This window comes from Pristiophorus japonicus, chromosome 13 (assembly GCF_044704955.1).
Source record: "Pristiophorus japonicus isolate sPriJap1 chromosome 13, sPriJap1.hap1, whole genome shotgun sequence".
Taxonomy (NCBI): Eukaryota; Metazoa; Chordata; class Chondrichthyes; family Pristiophoridae; genus Pristiophorus; species Pristiophorus japonicus.
Window position 1 is genome coordinate 91,960,301 of NC_091989.1, and position 27,669 is coordinate 91,987,969.

Genomic DNA, 27,669 nt, shown 5'->3' on the forward strand with positions numbered 1-27,669 from the left:
TTCTCTTTACATATCTATAGAAGCTTTTGCAGTCCGTCTTAATGTTCCCTGCAAGTTTCCTCTCATACTCTATTGTGACGTGGTAAAGAATATATCAGACAGGGTAATGCTTGCTCTACTCTAACCCAACAATATGATTCAGCCTCAATCCCAGAAGAGTTGTTTTATGTTCCACACCAACAGACATGTGGCCTCCCTGAGTGAGACTGCCAATTGAATAACAATTCTTTTTTTAACTTTTTATTTTTGTTCCAAACAACACAATACTGGCAAACCTTCCATATTATCAACCGCAGTGAGCCAGCAGACACACTAATGTGTGGTTGCTGGAGTGTGATGATTAAATTGTGACAAGCAGTGAGTGTGATGCTCACGCAAAGTGAGACTGATGTGGTTTAGCAACAGAACAAGGGGCAGGCGAAAGCGTAATTCGCCCGTGTACTGAACTGCCTTCGTATCTAAACAAAAAGCAAACACTTCGAGGCTTACAGTATCAGCAAGGGGAGTAGAAGTTGTCTCCAAACACATTGAAATAAATGGTCATGGGATGTGGATTAGCCCCATTTATCCCGACTATGTTGTACGATTGTACCAGCTGGTTTTGCAGGCCCCGACTGGGATAGAATTAGCGATGAGTATGGGTGATTCACCTTTTCGCCACCTGACCATGCTCCTGCTGTGGAGCTAGAACTAACCGAAGTGGGTGAGCTGCACTCGCTAATCGACTGGCACGTCTCCGAAGCCTCAGAGGAAGCAGAGCTCGACGACTTCTGCCATGCATCCAGGGTCAAAGGGCGTGACGGGGAGCAATAGAAGGGGAAGAGAGCAAATCTGGTTAGAATTTCAAGCATGCAGGCATGCCTTGCCAAGAACAGAGTCTGGACCAGCTGGTTTGTACAGTTTTTGCTCTGAAGGTTGTCAAGTTGAATGGGAGTGGACAACTTTGGCTTTTAGCTTCCAAACCACATTGCCATGAGTTACCTCAGAGCTGCCAAATCAGTTTAGCAAACTTGGCCTGTTCTCAGGCAACTGAGACAAGCAAACGGATCATTGTAACAATTTTAGCTCCAACTCAACTCTTAATTATCCCAAAGCTGTGCTGGAGTGAGCCCTACTGATCAGATATCGGAAACCAAGGTAACTCTTCAGTTCTGAGAGGGATAGCCAAGTCAATGTGCTGATCTCCCAGACACCTCTTAAAAATCAAAAGAGCAGTGACAGTGATTGATATATAAATGACCAATCACATGTATCAAAGCATTAATTGTGAGATGCAATTTGTACAGTGCAAAGGGTAGGGAGGGGGTTGGCTTTAAAGCGGTTCTGCGCTTAATTCTAAAGCTAATGTTGGCTCCTACTATGCGTCTCGCTGCCCTCTACAGCATCAAGCTGGAGTGTCACAGATGGGAGGGAGACAGCAGAGAGGAAGCTGGGGCACTGCCATTATCCAGGTTGGCCAATTTCAGTTATTCCCCATTCCTGGTTGATCATGGAATGGCCCCCATGGTAGCATAATGGCCCCATGGAATGGCCCCATGTTCCACAGCTGAAACAGTCTGGCTCAATGCCAGCTGTATGTCAGTAAGATTGTGTATAATACTGTGTCAAGACTCTGTTTCACTAGGTATCGGTAAGGAGCAGCCTGCTTTAATACAGATTTATACAGTGCAATCAGCAACAGCATATTATAAACTTCAACCAGCCTACATGTTGTCAGTTTCTCAAAGGTTGAGAACCTTTCTTAAGCCGTAAAACATTTCTGAATGTTCTGTAAGAAGTATTTCCTGTGTTTCAACACAAACCGCAGCACAATTTCTCTAGATTTTAACAAACAAGAGCAAATGTGTGAACAGAATGAGTCCTCGACCTTGTGTTCTTTCGTGCTATATTGTTACATTGTTACTGTAAATTTAGAATGAAAATAAACCTTCCTCAAGACCAATGAGTAAAACACAATCCTAACAATATACACAATTACTGATGCTTTTGCCACTGATGGTCTGTAGGGACCTTCCTTCTGGTAAATGTCCGGGATAGTTGTAGTAACTGTACTTGCACCAGTTTTGTCATTGCCATGAGTCCACTGGCAGTGTTACAGGGGCCACCAGCAACAACAGAATTAGGGAACAGTTCATGGCGGACGCCTAGTGCAATGTGATCTGGTTTAGAATATTTGCACTGTGAACATTCTCTTCAAATCAATTTTCGATAAGTTCCAATAATGTGAATATATGATGTAATGTTATCTCCAAGAAATATGCAATGGCCTTGTTGTATATGGTGCAAACTGGATGTATATGTGATGAAGCCCTGTACTGATGAATCGTCTGTACCTACATGTTAACCTATGTTTCCTCTTAGGTGTACTGTGGGAGCGCAGCACTGTCGGAGGTGCCATCTTTTGGGTGAGACATTAAACTGAGGCCCAGTATGCCCTCTCAGATGGATATAAAAGATACCATGGCATTATTGGGATAAGAGCAGAGGGGTTCTCTCCGGTGTCCTGGCCAATATTTATCCTTCAACCAGCATCAATAAAACAGATGATCTAATCATTATCAGATGAGGGTCCTTGCTGCGCACAAATTGAGTGGCAGGTTTCCTACATTACAATAGTGACCACATTCGTTAATTGGTTGGAATGAACTTTGAGACGTCTAGAGGTTGTGAAGGGCACTATATAAATGAGATAAATAAAGACTTGGATTACTACAGCACCTTTCACGACCAGCGGATGTCTCGAAGCGCTTTAAGGCCAATGAAGTACTTTTGGAGTGTCGTGTCCCAATTTAACTAACACTGGAGAACAACCAATCTACCCCTAGTGAAGGGAGACTGGAGGCCACCAATTTTCTATCAGGTAACCACTTGCTGAAGCAAAGCTGACCTGGTAAAATGGTCTTCTCTGACTCTGGGTGTAATTAAACTATTTGAAAAACTGTATCCCAAAGCTGTGGATTTTTCAAATCAGCCTATTAATACATTTATAGATCAATTACAATTCCTGCTCCTTTGGGGCCTTTTAGAAACATTGCATTTTTATTCCAGTGACCAATTATTCATTTGGTAAAACCCTTCTTGCTGTGGCTTCAGCTACAATTTTATTCCACAAATTCCATTTATCAGCCGTGGCTCAGTGGGCAGCACTCTCACCTCTGAGTCAGAAGGTTGTGGGTTCAAGTCCCACCCCAGGGACTCGAGCACAAAATCCAGGCTGCTACTCGATGGCAGTACTAAAGGAGTGCTGAACTGTCTGAGGTTCCACCTATTGGATGAGACATTAAATCAAGGTCTTGTCTGCCCTCTCAGGTGGACATAAAAGATCCCACAGCACTTTTTGAAGACGAGCAGGGGAGTTCTCGTAGGTGTTCTGGCCAAAGTTTATTCCTCAACCTACACCACAAAAAAAACCTATTATCTAGTCATATCTCATTGCTGTTTGTGGGAAGCGTGCTGTGCACAAGTTGGCTGCCGTGTTCCCCCACAGTACAACAGTGACTACACTTCAAAAGCACTTCATTGGCTGTAAAGCATTTGGGACATATTGAGATTGTGAAAGGCGCTATATAAATGCAAGTCCTTTATTTCATCTACACGCCCACATAACCATGAATTTCACGCAGCACGACTAGGTCGAACCTCCTCACACCCGGTTGAACAGTTCGTCTGCATGACTGCATAGACAATAAGCTGAGGTGCACTTACCTGGCTGGTTATATCCGATGGCATAGGGGACGGCGGTTTGGAGTACATGGCGTCCTGGGATATGAAGCCGGAGTCGTGCGATGAGACACTGGAGAGCCGGGTGCTGGTACAGGCAGGCTGGGCCAAGCTGCGGTAGCGATAGTTTGAACTTGGTGAGTGAGTTTGGGAACCGCTGGAGCGGGAGGTGCTACTGTTTGTACTGTTTACACTGCTGGGGGGGAGGGGTGTAGGGGGATAGAAGGGTGTGAGGGAAGGAAGGTGAGGGAGACAATTTAAGACAAGATCAGATTTACAAAAAAAAAACATCACAAGACAAAGCAAGAGGGCAGAACAACAAGGGTGGGCAAGGGCGTTGGTATTGGTGTCAGGCACACTGCTTCCCATGGTACTTTCTTTTCTATCTTCACCCACTTCCCTTAGCTCCCCACTCATGACAAGAGCTAAATAACACTTCTTCCACAGGTTGGCGAGATATCTCAAATGGACGCAAATGCAGGATGCAGACCCCGTGGCCGTCAATCGCCAATGGTCACCTCTCCCACTCTGAGCTCAGGCCACTCCCTCGTAGGGAAGAAGAGAAAGGCAGAGCTAGCTGGCCCGGTACCCAGCACCCCCCGACCTGCGAGAGAACACCATCGGCAGGTCGGGGCTCAAATAAAGCTGGGGTCAGCCTCTGCAGGGAGCAGTATGATTCAGGAGGGCAACGGATTCCAGGAGGGCGACTGGACTGACATCACCAAAATCTAGGTCGCCGATTGGAGTGTGAGCAGGACCATCGGCAGGGTCGGGACCCAGGTGCAGGAGGAGAGGAATCGAGCAGAAGAGGAGCAGCAAAAGGTCGGGGCCCAGGAGCGGCGCGAGTTCGGGGCCCAGCAGAGGCGGGGTTGCGGGTCGACAAGCGGTGGGGTCAGGGGTCGAGAAGCCCAGCAACGAGGCAGAGGCCCAGGAGCGGTGCAGCGTATAACAACAGCGGGGTCGGGGCCCAGGGAAAGGGCAGCACGGGCCAGCCCACACTGCGATATGTGTGCGCACTAGGCCCATGCAGCAGAGCAGGTCTCCAGTCGTCTTGGATAATCCTTGCCACTGGACCAAGACCTAACTCTGTCAAGCCCGTGTGGTGGCTGGTGTGCAACGGCCACCCCACGTTAAAAAAATCCACGCACAGGCATCTTCCACCCTTCAGGATGTAGTTCGGGATCCGGAATATTAGGTCCTTCATTGAAACACCTGTGAACTCATTTTTTTTAGTGTGGAAGCAAGTCATCCTCGACACAAGGGACTGCCTAATACTTTACTATACCAGGGACGAGGGACTTCATTTACGTGGAGAGACTGGAGAAACTGGGGCTGTTCTCCTTGGAGTAGAGAAGGTTAAGATAAAATCATAAATGGTTTTTATAGAGTAAATTTAAAAAACTGGTTTCCAGCGGCAGAAGGGTCGGTAACCAAAGGACACAGATTTAAGGTGACTGTCAAAAGAACCAGAGATGACGTGAGGAAACATTTTTTTACTTGCCGAGTTGTTGGGATCGGGACTGTGCTGCCTGAAAGGCCGCAGATTCAACCGAAACAGTCAAAAGGGAATTGGATACATACTTGAAAGGAAAAAAATTACAGGGCTCTGGGGAAAGAGCGAGGGATTGGGATTCATTGGATAGGTCTACCAAAGAGCTGGCACAGGCACGATGGGCCGAATGGCCTCCTTCTGTGATGTATGATTCTATGATTCTATGTAACACTGAAGAACATGTTCTCTAAATGGGGATGGGCACATCAAGGCCCTGAGTCAACATGTAGTGACGAATGCAGTTTGCAGGAGGTGGAGTATGTGGATAATGACATGGGCATCAGCCTAACCTTTGGGCCTTGGTCGTGCAGAGGGATTGTCCACTGATAGATCTCGGAATCCTTCAGGTAATGTTTAGTGTACTTCAAGGACTCGTTTACAACTGCTAGCCCCATTTGGCAGCATTCCCCTGCAAACCAGCATGGCAATCAAAATGCCCTCTTGCTGAATTAGCAAATGGAAGTGGTTCAGTAAAATGATTGACTGATTATCGCCCACTTGCCGAATAAATTAGCTTAAAAAGGGTTGAACTCTTTTTCTAATTGGTTAGATTGGTGGTTGTCGAATAGCCAATTACTGATCAACCCAACAGTGGATCAGTCTGTTGAAGGAAACTTCAGGGACCATGGGCCAGAATTAGTTGATGTTGGCATGCAGGAAAAGTTTCAAAATATTCAGTCACTTCACACCGTTTTATAGATTATATTAAGATTTTATCACTCCCTTTCCCCTCCCCAGTAAGAATTCAGTTCTATTTTTGTTGAAAATTAGCCAACTTTTCTGTAAGAAGTTCCACATAAATTACAGCAGCTTTGCAGCAGAAAAGATTCGGATTTCTCTGAAGACGCGCAGCGATGCTGCAACACGGGCGGGACTCGTGGGCACAAGCTTTCTGAGCTCCCGAGGCTGCCACCATTGCGTCCTGAACCTCTCGCTCAGTCTTCACACTATGGGGGTGAATTTTCCCGGGCTTGTCCCACGACCCTGCGGGCTTGTACACGAGTACACTCCCTATTTTACCCGTGTGCGACATTGAAATGGAGCCAATCAACAGAAATCGGAAATGATTGGATGGACCCCCACGCGTGAATTAATTGCAATACTGTAAGCCACCACTTTCTCTCCCAGTTTTCTAACACGGGGGAGCCGGGGTGGGGGGGAAATTCGGTCTTCTGCCGTCCCTCTTAGCACCAATGGCGGCGAAAAGCAGGTTGTGCCCGGCGGGCAGCTTCCAGCGCCCTGCCGGGACACTCGGTGCCGGTATTAACGGGGGGGGGGGGGTGTCAGAGCATTAGCGCCCGGGAGAGGCGAGCCACTGTACAACGCCTCTGGTTGCAACACCGGCTCAATTTTTGGTTGCCGCCCGACCCGCAGCGCCCTCTGGTGGGGACGCCTGTGAAAGTGGGCAGTCTGAGCTGTAGAGGTCGCAGTGAGGTAAGAAATAGTGATTTCAGGTACGTGTGATTGATTAAAAACATTTTTTTTTTGTGATTTATGTTGCGGTGGCGTGAGCTATGTATTGGGAATGTTTTTGGTGTTATTTTCAGGGTTCTCCCCCCACCACCCCTCTGGTATGGTGCTCCAAGGCAGGCTCTGTAGCTGGGGATTTTCTCTTGCTCAGCCGGCCTAGCCCTAAAAAAGAGGTGTTCAGCGCCTCCCTTGGTGCTCCGCTCCAAACCCTGGGTCCAGCTGATAAATTTTGCGGCGGCAGATGCAAACCGTTTACCGGTGCAAAATTTACCGCTGCGCTCGGGACACCGCCCCAACTGAGGCGCGACCAAATTTCCACCCCGGGGAGTCTTCTTTCTAAAGCAAAAGAGCTGTGATTCTCTTCCACACTCGGTGCTCCAAGCAGCCCTGAAGCTCACCACTCAGCCCTTGCTGGAGAGAGGGTGCAGTGGAAATATTACCGAAGCATGCGTGCTCTGCTGACCCGTCAATCATACATACCTGCACATGCTGGATTTGCGGGAGCTGGAGCTGCTGGGGGAAGATGGCGGGGTCTGATAGGACCAGCTATAGTCAGACCCCTTCAGGTCTTTAATCACCTGCAGGAGAAACACAGGGTGGGGTTACATCGGGGAATAAAGGACAGATACGGCTTAAAGAGAAGGAGAGTCCTAGGAATGTACCTTATATTCGGGTATTTGAAAACACCTTTCAAAAATTACAAAAATCTCTTAAGGGCTTTTATTAAAAAGCATCAGTCTTCTGACCATCTGTTCTGCACAAACCCCCACCACATCACCGAGCATGTCTGTCAATGCTGACTCCTTTCTGTAAACTGGAGGAGAACTTTAAACAAAGGGTGCTCCCTCAGACTATCCTTTCTCCCTAGGGTGCTCCACAGACTATCCTTTCTCCCTAGGGTGCTCCCTCGGACTATCCTTTCTCCCTAGGGTGCTCCCTCGGACTATCCTTTCTCCCTAGGGTGCTCCACAGACTATCCTTTCTCCCTAGGGTGCTCCCTCGGACTATCCTTTCTCCCTAGGGTGCTCCACAGACTATCCTTTCTCCCTAGGGTGCTCCCTCGGACTATCCTTTCTCCCAAGGGTGTTCCCTCAGTCTATCCTTTACACCTTTAAATACCTGTATAAGTTTGTCATCATAAGACAGATGAAGAAGGCCATTCGACCAATCTTAGCTCATACATCCAGATACAAATACCACATCACAGCATTCAACTGCATCCTGCAAGGGTTTTTGCCTCCACTGCTCCACCCTGAAGCCCATTACACTTGTTGAGCACTCTTTTTGTGAAGCAGCGTTTCCTGATATCACCGCTAACTTTGCCTGTAATTAGTGTGAAGCTTGGTCTACCCTCAGGGTAGTGTTCCTGATCAACCTTTCCATACTGTTTACTATCTTATAAACCTCTATACAGCCACCCGTTAGACACTCCTTTCGCACACCCCAACCTCTGATGCGAGGGATTAACCTTGTGGCTGTTTCCAAACCAGCTCCCAGTGCGCGAATATCTCCCTTGTGACGTGGCGAGCAGACCAGGACACAGAACTGAAGGTGTACCCTAATCGAACTACCATTCGGTTTGAACGTGGCTCATTTGGTTCTCTCTCTTCTTCCTCCCTTGTCCTTCCTGGGCTATGGTCTTCCACAGCACTGTCCCTGCCCCAGACTGTTAGGAGTACCCAGGCCTCCAGCAAGGCAGCCTCTTCACCTCTCGTGCCCCTGGGGTTCTGCTGTGGGTGAAATCAGGGGCTCGACAAAATGCAGATAGGCAGGGCGGGGGTGTGAGTGTAATAGGCAAACCTGTGTTGAATGTGCAGACGGTGACTCGGGGGTACATCTATTACCTCTAGACTTGACTAGCCCAATGCTCTCCTGGCTGGCTCTCACTTTACACCCTCCAGCAACTCATCCAAAACTCTGCTGGCCGTATCCGAACTCGCACCAAGTCCCGATCACCCATCACCCCTGTGCTCGCTGACCTATGTTGGTTCCTAGTCCAACAACTCCTTTATTTTAAAATTCACATCCTTGTTTCCCTGCATGGCCTCGCCCCTCCCTACCTCTGTAATCTCCTCCAGTCCTACAACCCTCTGAGATCTCTGCACTCTTCCAATTCTGGCCTCTAGCCTGTTCTCAATTTTCTTCGTTTCATCATTGGCGGCCGTGCCTTCAGCTGCCTAGGCCCCAAGCTCTGCAATTACCTCCCTAAACCTCTCCACCTCTCAATCCTCCTTAAAATAGAAACATAGAAATTTACGGCGCAGGAGGAGGTCATTTCGGCCCATTGTTCGGCCGACAAAGAGCCACACAGCCCTCGGTCAGCAGCCCTGAAGGTTACATATAAATCTATGAACAATGGCGGAAAGGTAAAGAGCACCCAGCCCAACCAGTCCGCCCCACACAACTGCAACACCCCTTACACTGAAACATTCTACACTCCACCCCAACTGGAGCCATGTGATCTCCTGGGAGAGGCATAAAATCCCAGGCCAATTGGGGAATAAAATCTGGGAAAATTCCTCTCCGACCCATCCAGGCGATCACTCTGACCATATTCGATTCCCTGAAGTACTTACCATCGTATCTGCGCCAGCCAACAAAAGGTTATCCATCTAATCCCACTTACCAGCTCTAGGTCCGTAGTCCTGCAGGTTACAGCACTTCAAGTGCCCATCCAAGCACCTTTTAAACGTGGCGAGGTATTCTGCATTCACCACCCTTCCAGGCAGTGAGTTCCAGATCCCCACAACCCTCTGTGTGAAGAAGCTTCCCTTCAAATCCCCTCTAAACCTTCCACCAACCACTTTAAAACTATGCTCCCCTCGTAATAGACACCTCCACCATGGGAAATAGGCCCTTGCTATCCAGTATGTCCAGGCCCCTCAACATTTTATACACCTCATTGAGGTCTCCCTCAGCCTCCTCTGTTCCAAGGAGAGCAAACCCAGCCTATCCAATCTGTCCTCATAGCTAAGATTCTCCATTCCAGGCAGCATCCTCGTAAATCTTCTCTGCACCCTCCCTAGTGCAATCACGTCCTTCCTATAATAGTGACCAGAACTATACGCAGTACTCCAGCTGTGGACTAACCAGAGTATTATTTAACCATAACCTCCCTGCTCTTGTATTCTATGCCTCAGCCAATAAAGGCAAGCATTCCGTATGCCTTCTTAACCACCTTATCCACCTGGCCTGCTACTTTCAGGGATCTGTGGACAAGCATTCCCTTTGTTTATCTACACTTCTAAGTGGCCTACCATTTAATGTGTAGACCCTTTCCTTATTGGCCCTCCAATTGTGCATTACCTCCGAATTAAATTCCATTTGCCACTGACCAGTAGATTGATATCCTCCTGTAGTCCATGACTTTCCTCTTCATTATCAACCACACAGCCAATTTTAGTGCCATCTGCAAATTTCTTAATCATACCCCGTATATTCAAATCTAGATCATTGATACATACCACAAAAAGCAAGGGACCCAGTACTGAGCCCTGCGGAACCCCACTGGAAACATCCTTCTACTCACAAAAACATCCATCAACCCTTTGCTTCCTACCTCTCAGCCAATTTTGAATCCAACTTGCCACTTTGCCCTGGATCCCATGGGCTTTCACCTTCGTGACCAGCCTGCCACGTGGGACCTTATCAAAAGCTTTGCTAAAGTCCATAAACACTACATCAAACGCACTACCCTCATCAACCCTCCTGGTTACCTCCTCGAAAAATTCAATCAGGTTAGTCAAACACGATCTTCCCTTAACAAATCCGTGCTGACTATCCCTAATTAATCCTTGCCTTTCTAAATGTAGATTTGTCCTGTCCTTCAGGATTTTTTCCAATCATTTTCTCACCACTGAGGTTAGGCTGACAGGCCTGTAATTACTCAGCCTATCCCTTTCTCCCTTCTTAAACAAGGGTACCACATTAGCAGTCCTCCAGTGCCATGCCTGACTCCAAAGAGGACTGGAAAATGATGGTCAAAGCCTCTGCTATTTCCTCTTTTTTTTCGCTCAACAGCCTGGGATGCATTTCATCCAGGCCAGGGGACTTAGCCACTTTCAAAGCTGCTAAACCCCTTAATACCTCCTCTCTCACTATGTTTATTTCATCCAGAATTTCACACCCCTCCTCGATAGCAGAATCTACATCGCCCCTTTCCTTTGTGAAAACAGACGCAAAGTATTCATTAAGAACCATACCCACAACTTCCGCCTTCACACACAGATTACCCTCATGATCTCTGATAGGCCCTACCCTTTCTTTAGTTATCCTCTTGCTCTTAATATATTTAAAGCACATCTTTGGGTTTTCCTTCATTTTACTTGCCAAGAATTTTTCATGCTCTCTCTTAGTATTTCTAACATTCTTTTTAATTTCACCTCTGAACTTTCTATATTCTTCCAGAGATTCTACAGTATTTAGCCTTCGGTATATGATTTTTTTTCTTTATCTTCCCCTGTACGTCTGTAGACATCCAGGGGGCTCTAGAATTGTTATTCACACCCTTTTTCTTTAAGGGCACGTTTGGCCTGAGACTTCCGGATCTCCTCCTTGAATGCCTCCCACTGTTCCGACACTGATTTACCTTCATGTAGCTGTTTTCAGTCCACTATGGCCAAATCACTCCTTAACTTAGCAAAATTACCTTTTCCCAATTTGGGACCTTTATTTCTGGTCTATCCTTATCTATAACTAACTAGAATCTGAGTGGATTATGGTCTCTGGCACCCAAGTGCTCTCCCACTGATACCCCTTCCACCTGCCCAGCTTCATTCCCCAAAACTAAATCCAGAACCATCCCCTCCCATGTTGAGCTTGTTACATATCCCTAATAATCAGCAGGCCGGGTCCATTAGAGGAAGAAACATGCAGCGGCCCAGCCCAAAAATTGGCGCGGTCCCAGTCTGCAAGACCATCAGCAGGCCGGGGCCATTAGGGGGAGCAACGTGTGGCGGTGTGCCACTACAGGGAGCAGGCAGGTACAGCAGGAGCAGCGAGGTCGGGGCGAAGGAGCGGCGAGGGTTCATAGAGGGATGTGACCGGGGCACAGGGGAAGCGTGAGTTCGGAGCCTAGAAAAGGCAAGAGCCCAGGGCCAGCATGGGCCAGCTCACACTGCAATATGTGTGCGCACTAGGTCTGTACAGCAGTCTCCAGTCGTCTTGGTTAATCCTTGCCACTGGAACAAGACCTAGCTCGGTCACGCCCGTGTGGTGGTTGGTGTGCAATGGCCACCACATGTTAAAAAAATCCACGCACAGGCATCTTCCACCCTTCAGGATGTAGTTCGGGATCTGGAATATTAGGTCCTTCATTGAAACACCTGTGAACTCATCCCTTTTTGGCGTGGAAGCAAGTCATCCTCGTTTCGAGGGACTGTCTATGAAGATGACATACTGACTAAAAAAGTTCTCTTGAATGCATTTTAGGAATTCTGCACCCTCTATACCCTTTACACTATATTTGTCACAATCAATATTTGGATAGTTGAAATCCCCTACTATTACTACCTTATGGTTTTTGGACTTCACAGAAATTTGCCCACGTATTTGCTCTTCTATCTCCCTCCCACTGTTTGGGGGGCTATAATACATGCCCAGCAGTGTGATCACCCTTTTTTTATTTTACAGTTCGACCCATATGGCCTCATTTGATAATCCCTCTAACATAATCATCCCTGCTCACAGCGGTAATAGTTTATTTAATCAATACCGTGACCCCACCCCTCCTTTTTGTCCTATCTAAAATTCCTGTAACCAGGAATATTGAGCTGCCAAACCTGCCCTTCTTTATAGCCATTACAGAAACATGGCTGAATGTCATACTTCCAAGTGTCTACCTCTGCTCTTAGCTCATCCGCCTTATTCGTTATATTTCTTGCATTGAAGTATATATCATTTAGCACAGGAAGACCTCCTTGTTTACTACTTACTAACCCTTGTTTCCTCAGTCTTCTAGATTCATTTTTTACAGTCTTACTTTCCAATTTCAGCTTTACTTCCTTCCCTATTGAATTTGTTCTCGGGTTCCCATCCCCCTGCCAAGCTAGTTTAAACTCTCCCCAACAGCACTAGCAAAACTCCCCGCAAGGATATTGGTCCCGGCAATGTTGAGGTGCAACCCGTCCGGTTTGTCCCTTCTCCCCCAGAAGTGGTCCCAATGCCTCAGGAATTTAAAGCCCTCCCTCCCACCTCTCCAGACACGTGTTCATCCTCTCTATCCTTCTATTCTTGTACTCATTAGCACGTGGCATTAGAAGTAACCTGGAAATTACTACCTTTGAGGTCCTACCTTTTAATTTTTCTCCTAGCTTCCTAAATTCTGCCTGCAGGACCACATCCCCCTTTCTAACGATGTGATTGGTCCCGATGTGGACCACGACCTCTGGCTGTTCACCCTCTCCCCCCAGAATGCCCTGCATCTGCTCTGTGACATCCTTGACCCTGGCATCAGGAAGGCACCATACCTTCCTGGAATCACGCCTACGGCCGCAGAAATGCCTCTCTATTTCCCTAACTATAGAATCTACCTCTTTGACCAAGCTTTTGGTCACCTGTACTAATAGCTCCTTATGTGGCTAGGTGTCAAATTTAGACAACTAATGCTCCTGTGAAGCGCCTTGAGACGGTTTAGTGGATTAAAGATGCTGTTTTGCCAACTTCGTGCCACAATCATTCTGTGCTATTATTTGGCCCCTCTGTGACTCATTGGTATCCCCAGTGTTGGTGGTTGGCGGTAAGGAGCTGTAAGTCACGCTTCGCACCGGGTAAGAGCCGATTTAGGCTTTACCAAATTACCAAAGTAATTTCATGTCTTATAAACGTGTCCTAAAAAACTCCCCATGGCAATTATAGGGAAAGTCCACTGCTCGCAGATCATCGTCACTAGAAGCAGATATCAGGAAACCACACATGCCCAACCCACAGGAAATGTGTTGTCAATGTTTCTATGCGCTCCTGGCTGGTGATGCAGTTAAATAATGTACCTGATATATTCTTCACAGTGGGAATGTTGGTGCTGTGACCACAACTGTTTACAATATACATAGATGACCTAGAAGAGGGGACAGAGTGTAGTGCAACAAAATTTGCAGATGACACTAAGATTAGTGGGAAAGCGGGTTGTGTAGAGGACACAGAGAGGAGATTTGGATAGGTTAAACGAATGGGCTAAGGTTTGGCAGATGGAATACAATGTCGGAAAGTGTGAGGTCATCCACCTTGGAAAAAAAAACAGTAAAAGGGAATATTATTTGATTGGGGCGAAATTACAACATGCTGTGGTGCAAAGGGACCTGGGGGTCCTTGTGCATGAATCCCAAAAGGTTAGTTTGCAGGTGCAGCAGGTAATCAGGAAGGCAAATGGAATATTGGCCTTCATTGCGAAAGGGATGGAGTACAAAAGCAGGGAGGTCTTGCTGCAACTGTATAAGGTATTGGTAAGGCCGCACCTGGAGTACTGCGTGCAGTTTTGGTCACCTTACTTAAGGAAGGATATACTAGCTTTGGAAGGGGTACAGAGACGATTCACAAGACTGATTCCAGAAATGAGGGGGGTTACCTTATGATGATAGATTGAGCAGACTGGGTCTTTACTCCTTGGAGTTCACAAGGATGAGGGGTGATCTTATAGAAACATTTAAAATCATGAAAGGGATAGACAAGATAGAGGCAGAGAGGTTGTTTCCATTGGTGGGGGAGACTAGAACTAGGGGGCACAGCCTCAAAATATGGAGGAGCCAATTTAAAACCGAGTTGAGAAAAAATTTCTTCTCCCAGAGGGTTGTGAATCTGTGGAATTCTCTGCCCAAGGAAGCAGTTGAGGCTAGCTCATTGAACGTTTTCAAGTCAAACATAGATAGATTTTTAACCAATAAGGAAATTAAGGGTTACGGGGAGAGGGCGGGTAAATGGAGCTGAGTCCACGACCAGATCAGCCATGATCTTATTGAATGGCGGGGCAGGCTCGAGGGGCTAGATGGCCTACTCCTGTTCCTAATTCTTATGTTCTTATGTTCATATGCTGGGAATGGTAGACTTTCCATTTCAAGTACCCACTGTCAGCATCAAACAGCCCCATGTACAGCATGAGTTAGATACAGAGTAAAGCTCCCTCTACACTGTCCCATCAAACACTCCCAGGGCAGGTACAGCACGGGTTAGATACAGAGTAAAGCTCCTTCTACACTGTCCCATCAAACACTCCCAGGACAGGTACAGCACGGGTTAGATACAGAGTAAAGCTCCCTCTACACTGTCCCATCAAACACTCCCAGGGCAGGTACAGCACAGGTTAGATACAGAGTAAAGCTCCCTCTACACTGTCCCGTCAAACACTCCCAGGGCAGGTACAGCACGGGGTTAGATACAGGGTAAAGCTCCCTCTAGACTGTCCCATCAAACACTCCCAGGTCAGGTACAGCACAGGGTTAGATACAGAGTAAAGGTCCCTCTACACTGTCCCGTCAAACACTCCTAGGGCAGGTACACCCACGTTAGATACAGAGTAAAGCTCCCTCTACACTGTCCCATCACACAATCCCAGGGCAGATACAGCATAGGTTAGATACAGAGTAAAGCTCCCTCTACACTGTCCCGTCAAACACTCCCAGGGCAGGTACAGCACGGGGTTAGATACAGGGTAAAGCTCCCGCTACACTGTCCCATCAAACACTCCCACGGCAGGTACAGCATGGGTTAGAATCGGAGTAAAGCTCCCTCCACACTGTCCCATCAAATTCTCCCAGGGCAGGTACAGCACGGGGTTAGATACAGAGTAAAGCTCCCTCTACACAGTCCCATCAAACATTCCCAGGGCAGGTACAGCACGGGTTAGATACAGAGTAAAGCTCCCTCTACACTATCCCGTCAAACAGTCCCAGGGCAGGTACAGCACGGGGTTAGATACAGAGTAAAGCTCCCTCTACACTGTCCCATCAAACACTCCCAGGGCAAGTACAGCATGGTTTAGATACAGAGTAAAGCTGCCTCTACACTGTCCCATCACATACTCCCAGGGCAGGTACAGCACGGGGTTAGATACAGAGTGAAGCTCCCTCTACACTATCCCATTAAACATTCCCAGTGCAGGTACAGCACGGGGTTAGATACAGAGTAAGGCTCCCTCTACACTGTCCCATCAAACACTCCCAGGGCAAGTACAGCATGGGTTAGATACAGAGTAAAGCTCCCTCTACACTGTCCCATCAAACACTGCCAGGGCAGGTACAGCATGGGGTTAGATACAGAGTAAAGCTCCCTCTACACTGTCCCATCAAACACTCCCAGGGAAGGTACAGCACGGGTTAGATACAGAGTAAAGCTCTCTCTACACTGTCCCATCAAACAATCCCAGGGCAGGTACAGCACGGGGTTAGATACAGAGTAAAGCTCCCTCTACACTGTCCCATCAAACACTCCCAGGGCAGGTACAGCATGGGTTAGATTCAGAGTAAAGCTCCCTCTACACTGTCCCATCAAACACTCCCAGGGCAGGTACAGCACGGGTTAGATATAGAGTAAAGCTCCCTCTACACTGTCCCATCAAACACTCCCAGGGCAAGTACAGCATGAGGTTAGATACAGAGTAAAGCTGCCTCTACACTGTTGAAAAGCAGAGAAGAGCGCCCCTTGTTGCCCTCGTCCCTTACAGTCCGTACACACCCGTGCTGAGAGTAAGATTGCCAATTCAGGGATGAAAGAGCCGTTGTGCGGCCCGAGCTCCTGCGGAGGATGTTTAAGGAGAAATTGCAGCCGCCAACCCGTGGTTTGGGCATCGATTAAATCGTGGCCTGGAGGTTGCATTAGTGCCAGCTAGGACTTGCCGCAGTGGAACTTTGACCCCTTGGTGGGGCAGCTTTGTGATCCCACGCACACTCGCATCCGGGCTGAGCCTGAACACATTCATGTACCTCTTAAAATCGACAAACACACACACACACACACACAAAAAACATAACACCACATACACACACACACACACACACACACAAAACACAACACCCCATATACACACACACACAACACCCCATACCTTCACACACACAAAACCCTATACACCCCATACACACAAAACCCTATATATACACATACAACACAACACCCCATACACACACATAAAACCCCATACACACACACAGTCCATACACATACTCCATACACAGTCCATACACATACTCCATACACACACACACACACACGTATCCCATACACACACACACATGTATCCCATACACACACACGTATCCCATACACACACACACACACATATCCCATACACACACACACACTTATATCCCATACACACACACACACACACACATCCCATACACACACACACACACACATCCCATACACACACACACACACACATCCCATACACACACACACACACACATCCCATACACACACACACACACACATCCCATACACACACACACACACACATCCCATACACACACACACACATCCCATACACACACACACACACACATCCCATATATACACACACACACTTCCCATACACACACACACACATCCCATATACACACACACATCCCATATACAGACACACACACACATCCCATATACACACACACACACATTCCATATACACACACACACACATTCCATATACACACACACACACATTCCATATACACACACACACACATCCCATATATACACACACACACATCCCATACACACACACATACATCCCATACACACACACACATCCCCCACACACACACAAACACAACACCCCATATACACACACACACACAACACCCCATACCCACACACACAAAACCCTATACACCCCATACACACAAAACCCTATATATACATACAACACAACACCCCATACACACACATAAAACCCCATACACACACACATTCCATACACATACTCCATACACACACACACACGTATCCCATACACACACACACACACGTATCCCATACACACACACACACACGTATCCCATACACACACACACACGTATCCCATACACACACACACACACACACACACACACACACACACAAACACATATCCCATACACACACACACACGTATCCCATACACACACACACACACACACATATCCCACACATACACACACACACACACACACACGTATCCCATATACACACACACACGTATCCCATACACACACACACACACACACACATATCCCATACACACACACACATATCCCATACACACACACACATCCCATACACACATATACACACACACACATCCCATACACACACACACACACACACACACACACACACATATCCCATACATACACACACACATCCCACACACACACATCCCACACACACACACATCCCATACACACACACACACATCCCATACACACACACACACACACATCCCATACACACACACACACACATCCCATACACACACACATATCCCATACACACACACACACATCCCATACACACACACATATCCCATACACACACACAGGGACCCCATACACACACACACAGACACATGTTAGATACAGGAAGTTGAGAGAGGATTGCTCACGGTCGGGGGTCTCTGTATGTTTTGCGCTTTCGCCCTACCTGCTCACTGGCCGGTGGCAGCTTGTGGGGTTCCGCAGTCTGAACAATGAGGTCATCGACGATTGCCTGGAGGTGTGTGATCTCCCCCAGCATTGCAATCTCCCCGTCCTAGAAAAACACAGCAGATTAAAGCTGACAAACCTTGTAAATCACTGCAATACCTCACATCCCCCTCCCCTCACCGGTCCTCCCAGTGATGCTGACTCATACAGGGCTATATTTCCATAGAAATGGGCATCATTCCAACACTTCCGAATAAATTCAACCTTGGGGGCATCACGGCCTAAAACAAACGCTCACACACTCACACTGTCCAGCACAGGGTCCCTCAGTTGTGAGCAGGAGGGGCAGACCACACTGGTTTGTCCCCCCTCCCCTGCTTAGGGCACGGAATACAGTGTAGTGGTGCTCCACTGTACACTGGGAGAGTTAGGGCCTGAGGTACATGGCACTGGATCTCCACTGTACACTGGGAGTGATCTCCTGGAATCTAACCGAGGGGTTCACATGGTTTATACATAGAATAATGGATACCTGGGAGTGAGTTACAGGCGGGAATCAAATCGAGGGATTTGGGTGATAATATTTCATTGAGGTACAGTGAAGATTGTTTTTGCTTGATTTTGATACTTGATGCTGACAGCCGCTTTAATGGGGACACAGAGGGGGGAATGTTGTCTTTAATGGGGACACCGAGGGGGGAATGTTGTCTTTAATGGGGACACCGAGGGGGAATGTTGTCTTTAATGGGGACACCGAGGGGGAATATTGCCTTTAATGGGGACACCGAGGGGGGAATGTTGACTTTAATGGGGGCACCGAGGGGGAATGTTGTCTTTAATGGGGACACCGAGGGGGAATGTTGTCTTTAATGGGGACACTGGGGGGGAATGTTGCCTTTAATGGGGACATCGAGGGGGAATGTTGCCTTTAATGGGGACACCGAGGGGGAATGTTGTCTTTAATGGGGGCACTGAGGGGGGAATGTTGTCTTTAATGGGGACACCGAGGGGGGAATGTTGTCTTTAATGGGGACACCGAGGGGGAATGTTGTCTTTAATGGGGACACCGAGGGGGAATATTGCCTTTAATGGGGACACCGAGGGCGGAATGTTGACTTTAATGGGGGCACCGAGGGGGAATGTTGTCTTTAATGGGGACACTGAGGGGGAATGTTGTCTTTAGTGGGGACACTGGGGGGGAATGTTGCCTTTAATGGGGACATCGAGGGGGAATGTTGCCTTTAATGGGGACACCGAGGGGGAATGTTGTCTTTAATGGGGGCACTGAGGGGGGAATGTTGTCTTTAATGGGGACACCGAGGGGGGAATGTTGCTTTTAATGGGGACACCGAGGGGCGAATGTTGCCTTTAATGGGGACACCGAGGGGGGAATGTTGCTTTTAATGGGGACACCGAGGGGGGAATGTTGCTTTTAATGGGGACACCGAGGGGGAATGTTGCCTTTAATGGGGACACCGAGGGGGGAATGTTCCCTTTAATGGGGACACCGAGTGGGGAATGTTGTCTTTAATGGGGACACCGAGGGGGAATGTTGCCTTTAATGGGGACACCGAGGGGGGAATGTTGCCTTTAATGGGGACACCGAGGGGCGAATGTTGCCTTTAATGGGGACACCGAGGGGGGAATGTTGCTTTTAATGGGGACACCGAGGGGGAATGTTGACTTTGTGGACCGTCGCCAATCTGTTTTACATCTCCCGATGTTCATTTCCATTGAAGTAACGGCCAACGCACCATCACCTGTTCTACACTATCGCAAAGTCACAATTATCCTGCAGGAGTTCAATATCTGTGAGTGGCTTACACGTGCCAATGTCTAGTCAGGACTGGGTGAATATGGTTTAATCACTGCATGGTAACTGGATAATAGTCTATGGACCGAGAGATCAGAGAGTCAGGACAGACTACGCTGCCTGCACCAACGTCAGATTGAAGCTGCTAAAATCCTCATGTGTTGGTGAATGTTTCTGGTGGGAATGTTACCGTTGGGGAATTGAACCATTTCTCATTTCATTCAGTGACAGTATCATGCAATCCCAGGTCAGTTATAGCCCAGGCCATAGCCCAGGTCAAATATAAAGCCTCCACTGTGCCCCAGCTAACAGGGCGGAAATGTCCTGCTTTTCCAGAACAGATTTATGATTCTGTTCCACCACGTGGACAAGTGAAAACCTTCCCACATCTTCCTTAAGTCCCAATCTTAGGAGTGTGACATCTTCTCATTCCTACAGGGCCCATAATATCACCGCTCTGGGCCAAATGAGTGTGGCACTGTGGCGGGGGCTGACTCGAGGCTGTGTTCAGGCTGGAGCTCGGGTCACGGGTGTCCCTACACGGCCAACACACAGAGGGAGAGCTTTCATCCCATAAGTCTGGGCTGGCCTTGAATCCAGCTCTGAGAGATGACGGGCCAGTGCGTTAACTCCCACACCATGGGACCATTACAATTGATTCAGAGCAATGTTTCCTGGTCAAAGGTTGCTTTATCCTCCCCCTCAATAGCGAGCTGGGCCCTGGCCGGTCCTTACCACCACGGGCTGTAAGAAAGTGATGAAAGTGCAGAATCGGCCTCTCTCCTCGATCAGGGCCTTCCGCACGGCCTGTTTCTCCGTCTCCTCCAGCAACAGGTACATGTCGTTCACATCCTGGACCGCGTGTTCCACCTGGGGCCTCAGGTCACCCTTACCTGGATTGGGAACATAAGAACATTAGAAATAGGAGCAGGAGTCAGCCATCTGGCCCCTCAAGCCTGCTCCGCCATTCAATAAGATCATGGCTGATCTGATCCTGGACTCAGCCCGCTCCCCATAACCCTTTACTCCCTTATCGTTCAAAAATCTGTCCATCTCCACCTTAAATATATTCAATGTCCCAGCCTCCACAGCTCCCTGGGGCAGAGAATTCCAAAGATTCACAACCCTCAGAGAAGAAATTCCTCCTCATCTCAGTTTTAAATGGGCGACCCCTTATTCTGAGACTATGTCCCCTAGTTCTAGATTCCCCCACGAGGGGAAACATCCTCTCTGCATCCACCTTGTCAAGCCCCCTCAGAATCTTATAAGTTTCAATAAGATCACCTCTCATTCTTCTAAACTCCAATGAGTATAGGCCCAACCTGCTCAACCTTTCTTCATAAATCAATCCCTTCATCTCAGGAATCAGCCTCGTGAACCTTCTCTGAACACTAGGGTTTCTCGGCAGATGAACGGAGAGGAATAATTCCCTGTGGCATGTGAGGCCAATTTGACAAGGGCTTTCATTGCGTTTTAACTGTTTAATTCGATCTGCTGGCACTCCAATCCATTGTTATGGATTGCTAGTGCACAGCCTGGGGGGGTTCAGCGGGTGAATGTGTACATAGGGACAGGAGGAGGCCGTTGAGCCCCTCGAGCATGTTCCGCCATGCAATGAGATCATGTCTGTGACCTAACTCCATATACCTGCCTTTGTCCCATATCCTTTAATACCACTGGTTAACAAAAAGCTCTCAACTCAGATTTAAAATTAACAATTGATCTAGAATCAATTGCTGCTTGCGGAAGAGTTCCAAACTTCGACCACCCTTTGTCTGTCGAACTGTTTCCCAATTTCACTCCTGAAAGACCTGACTCTAATATTTAGACTATGCTCCCTAGTCCTAGAATCCCCAACCAGCGAAAATAGGTTCTCTCTATCTGTTCCCTTTAATATCTTGATATCTGGTCGAACCGTATTGGGAGGGGGGAGGTTCAATCACATGGTCTCCCGCCACTATCCGCCCCCACACTGAGGCACACGATACATCAATTAGATAATGGCGGCTGCAATACCCACAATCCACTGCACTCCAGAAGCGGCTCTATCCAGGACGTGGTTTAACATGCTGGGAGTGATGTGGGCCTGCATGGTTGTTGTGGCTTCAGCCGCAGAAGACAATGTCCCAATGGTGGAGCACAGTTTCCCTGAAGGAAGGGGCTGAAAAAATCCCAGGCAACTGGTTCCACCGCACCAACAGAGACCGAGGGTCAAGGCTGGCAGCCTGTCCTCCCAGCGAGAGGCAGGGAAATGGCACAGGGCCTGAGCCCGGCTCAAACTTTCACTGAGAATGCAGCTCACAGCAGCTGACGTTTCACCAGCATAACCAAACAGTATTATGTTTCAAAAGCAGGACAGGAAATTTAAAGTAATTCCCGAGGCGACTTCCTCAAGGAGAATCGGAGGGGGAAAATAAAAGATAACCACAAGTAATTAAAAATAAATAGAGGTGGGATAGGGAAAGAACATTTATTTAGTCTGCTAGTAATTTAAAATCATATTTTACACTAACAAAATTTGAGTTACTGGATATTTTGAATTATTTTACAGATAATTTGAATTAAGTGACTTTGAATTAAGAGGCCCTATAGTGTACCAGCATTGCCACCTGCAGGTCATTACCGGTGCTGCTCTGAGCCAGGCACAGATTTCAGCTCCCTGATTGACAGCACCCAGAACCCTTCATCACACTGAGAAAGAGCAAAAAGTAGCTCAAATTAAATGTGCTGGGACTGGATTGACTCTCAATTACTTACCCCGGGGCAATTAGGCCTTGTCACCTCAGTAGGGTAAATGCCAGTATAGTGACTGCACTTCAAAAGTCCAGTACTGTGCTGTGGTGGTGGAAGGTGCTATATAAATACAAGCTCTTTCAATGATGATGGATTTCAGTTCACTTTTTCTTTTTACAGATAAATTTTATATAGGCTTTACTGTTTAGAACACAAGGACATAAGAATTAGGAGCAGGAGTCGGCCATGTGGCCCTTTGAGACTGCTCCGCCATTTAATAAGATCATGGCTGATCTTCTATCTCAACTCCACTTTCCTGCCCGATCCCCATATCCATTAATTCCCTGAATATCCAAAAATCTATCGATCTCGGTCTTGAATATACCCAAAGACTAAGCCTCCACAGCCCTCTGGGGTAGAGAATGCCAAAGATTCAGCACCCTCTGAGTGAAGAACTTTCTCCTCATTGCAGTCCTAAATGGCCGACCCCTTAGTCTGAGACTGTGACCCCTGGGTCTAGACTCCTCAGCCAGAGGAAACATTCTCCCTGCATCTACCCTGTCCGGCCCTGTAAGAAGTTTATTTCTCCCCAGTCTCCCCCCCCCCCTCCCCCCATCACCTCCCGTGACGGTGTGCTGGACTCCCTGTTCGGGTACGGATACAGACACCAGTGAACCCTCATCCAAATGTGACCTCAGACACTGAGTGCTGGCAGGCGAGTCGACTGTGGAGAGCGTCGTTACAGAAGCTAGTCCTCTCCTTGTTCAACACCAACAAACCCAGGCCTTCCTGTAGGGGGCAGTGGTGTTCTAAGTGTTCCCATCATCCCATCGCTGGGGCACTGAGGATAATTATAACACCCTGTTGCCGCCCCAATTGTGATGAGCAAACCCAGCACAGGCTGGGGTCAGGGCTGACATGTCTAACGGTAGAAAATCATTCAGGTTTCAATTCAAAAATACCTCCCGTTATATCTTCAGTAACTCACAAACACACACAGCCTTGAGATGGCAGAACACACTGGAAGTCTGTCAGGTTGACCTGTTCCCTTCTTTATTATAAACAGCACTGGCTGCAATGCCACAGGAGTTCACAGGTGGCGCTATATATACTCCATCAGTTCACCCCTCAAAATAAAAATTCTGACAAGCACAGGACAGATTTGGACACATTCACGGCTAAAAAAGACAATTGCAAACACTGTACAGATTCACGGCACCACAAGGCATTCCGGGACAGTCATGCAACAGCACAGATTTGTCCAGAGCACGAAGCTCACAGGAACCAGGGTAACACAAACAACAGCTGCACACAGGATGCAGCAGGCCACAGGCACATGAAGTCACTATTGCACAGTCAACGCAGCGAGCAAGTGCTGGAGTACGGATCGGCTCAGCAAAGATTAACCGCCGCAGTTGGGCAACACAAACCCCACTCCTCAACAAACACCGTCAACACTTCCCCACTGACAGCTCTCAGTCAGCATACACTCCCAGGGCAGGTACAGCACGGGTTAGATACAGAGTAAAGCTCCCTCTACACTGTCCCATCAAACACTCCCAGGGCAGGTACAGCACGGGGTTAGATACAGAGTAAAGCTCCCTCTACACTGTCCCATCAAACACTCCCAGGGCAGGTACAGCACGGGTTAGATACAGAGTAAAGCTGCCTCTACACTGTCCTATCAAACACTCCCAGGGCAGGTACAGCATGGGGTTAGATACAGAGTAATGCTCCCTCTACACTGTCCTATCAAACACTCCCAGGACAGGTACAGCACAGGGTTAGATACAGAGTAAAGCTCCCTCTACACTGTCCCATCAAACACTCCCAGGGCAGGTACAGCATGGGGTTAGATACAGAGTAATGCTCCCTCTACACTGTCCCATCAGACACTCCCAGGGCAGGTACAGCATGGGGTTAGATACAGAGTAATGCTCCCTCTACACTGTCCCATCAAGTACGAAGCCGACATTTACACTGCTCCCCACCCACTACCTCTCGATCTCTCTGAGTGAGACCAACACTCAACATTGAATCAGTTCGATGGTGCAGGATGATCTTAAACGTTTATCCGATCACAGCACTTGCTCGGACACTGATTGTGCAAGGTGGAATAAATGAAACAGCAAACATGAGAGAGAGTGGAGAAAGACCCGTGTCCATCAGACATGTGACTTACCGAGGAGTTCTACAGGGAGGAGAGTAAAGGGAGAAAGGAAGACCATCAGAGAAGCAGGTACCCTGAGTGGGAACAGCACTGTTATTGACTGAGGACATTCCATAACAGACACAGCAAGGGGAGGGCACGTCTGGCCAAAGTGCCCGCCACATCTCTCCCACACAAACCTGTACAGTGGGATTGGATTGACTACCAGAACTCGTAAACATCATCGCACTCCTGCAAACACCACAGTCCATATGGAGCTCTTGCTGGGTTTCTCATGCTCAGTTCTACTGATATCTAAACTGCCTTGGATTGTCGGCAAGTGTGTCGCCTGGGTATAGAGCAGTGTCCAGTGTCCAGAAAGGGGCAATGTCCTCGAGTATAGAGCAGTGTCCAAAATATCCATTCTTATCTAACTAATCGTTGCCAGAGAATCACCTGCAATGGCTTCGCTTCCCACTCCCGCATCGTTACCTCTGGTGTTCCCCAAGGATCTATCTTTGGCCCTCTCCTATTTCTCATCTACATGTTGCTCCTTGGTGACATCATCCGAAAACACAGCGTCACTTTCCACATGTACACTGACGACACCCAGCTCTACCTCACCACCACATCTCTCGACCCCTCCACAGCCTTTAAATTGTCAGACTGCTTGTCCGACATCTAGTTCTGGATGAGCAGAAATTGTCTCCAATTATATATAGGGAAGACCGAAGCCATTGTTTTCGTTCCCCGCCACAAACTCCGTTCCCTAGCCAATGACTCCATCTCGCTCCCTAAAATCTATCTGAGGCTGAGCCAGAATGTTTGCAACCTTGGTGTCATATCTGACCCTGAAATGAGTTTCCGGCCACATATCTGCAGCATAACTAAGACTGCCTATTTCCACCTCTAACATCACCCGTCTCCGCCGTTGCCTCAGCTCATCCGCTGCTGAAACCCTCATCCATGCTTTTGTTACCTCTAAACTTGACCAATCGAACGCACTCCTGGCTGGCCTCCCACGTAAACTTGAGGTGATCCAAAACTCGGCAGCCCGTGTCCTAACTCGCCCCAAGTGTCCCTCTCACCCATCACCCCTGTGCTCGCTGACCTACATTGGCTTCCGGTTAAGTAACGCCTTGATTTCAAAATTCTCATCCTTATTTACAAATCCCTCCATGGCCTCGCCCCTCCCTATCTCTGTAATCTCCTCCAGCCCAACAACCTCCCCCCCCCCCCACCGAGATGTCTGCGCTCCTCAAATTCTGATCTCTTGAGAATCCCTGATTATAACTGCTCCACCATTGGTGGCCGTGCCTTCAGCTGCCTGGGCCCGAAGCTCTAGAACTCCCTCCCTAAACCTCTCCACCTCTCTACTTCTCTTTCCTCCTTTAAGATGCTCCTTAAAACCTATCTCGTTGACCAAGCTTCTGTCGTAATTTCTTCTTATGTGGCTCAGTGTCAAATGTTTGTCTTACAACACTCGTGTGAAGCACCTTGGGACATTTTACTATGTTAAAGTCGCTATATAAATACAAGTTGTTGTTGTATAGAGCAGTGACCAGAATGGGACGATGGGCTGAGAATCCAGAAACTTGTTTGAGGCTGCACAGGAACATTTACAACGGTATCAATGATCCGGATGTGATGCGGGTGCCTGCCAGCTGTAAGTTAGTTGTGACATTGGGTTGGAGAGCTGAACCCGATCCAGGTGGCAAGTCACAACAGGCCGATGCTCACGAGAAGGTCACTCACCTTTCCGGGCTTTCTTCTGAAGTTTGAGGGTGTCAGACGATTTCTTCTTGATCTCGTGCCGAGCTCGCTTGTACTCTGTGAGGGGGAAGAAGCAATGTGTCACTGTGGGTTGGGGTTCAGTGCGGACTAACACAGGGATCTCACACCACTGAAACATCAAGGGACTGCAGTATAGATCCGGCTCAGAAATCTGGTACCCAGACTGGCATTCCCATTGGGATTCAATATACTGGGAGTGAATGGGAGGGGGTTAGGCACACTGGATTTCTATACACTGGGGATGAATGGGAGTGGGTTTAACCCATTGGGATTCTAAACACTGGGAGTGAATGGGAGGGTGTTAGGCACACTGGGATTCTATACACTGGGAGTAAATGGGAGTGTGTTTAACCCATTGGGATTCTATACACTGGGAGTGAATGGGAAGGGCTTAGGCACACTGGGATTTTCTATATACTGAGAGTGAATGGGAGGGGGTTTAACCCATTGGGATTCTATACACTGGGAGTGAATGGGAGGGGGTTTAACCCATTGGGATTCTATATACTGGGAGTGAATGGGAGGGGGTTCTATATGGGATTCTATATACTGGGAATATTATGGAAGAATGTGACAGATTTGGATTTGAGCGGTAAAATATCAGCATGATCTGCCATGCCATGACTGTTAATATAGTGTGCTCACACTGCATCACTGCAACAGACGACTGGGATCCCACGTCACTGGAGGAAGACACTGTATATGTCCGCATTGAGCATAGTTACGGGGTATTTTAGTTTTTAAAATTTAATTCAAATTATTAGAAATAAGATTTACATGGGAACTTTTAGCAAAAGCTAAGTGGTCGCCTAACGTCTTCTGGGTTGCC

At 47.9% G+C, this 27,669-nt stretch overlaps 1 protein-coding gene across 1 annotated transcript in view; it reads right to left on the bottom strand.

Annotated features, from left to right (window-relative positions):
• Positions 1-27,669, bottom strand: part of mtss1lb (MTSS I-BAR domain containing 2b) — a 201,184-nt gene that overhangs the window by 22,563 nt on the left and 150,952 nt on the right. The window contains exons 6-11 of the mRNA XM_070897764.1: positions 26,802-26,876; positions 20,900-21,057; positions 18,350-18,457; positions 7,223-7,320; positions 3,706-3,916; positions 651-770 (exon numbers count right to left, since the gene is read on the bottom strand). Coding sequence (XP_070753865.1) covers positions 651-770; positions 3,706-3,916; positions 7,223-7,320; positions 18,350-18,457; positions 20,900-21,057; positions 26,802-26,876 — 770 coding nt within the window. The remainder of the gene's footprint in view (positions 1-650; positions 771-3,705; positions 3,917-7,222; positions 7,321-18,349; positions 18,458-20,899; positions 21,058-26,801; positions 26,877-27,669) is intronic.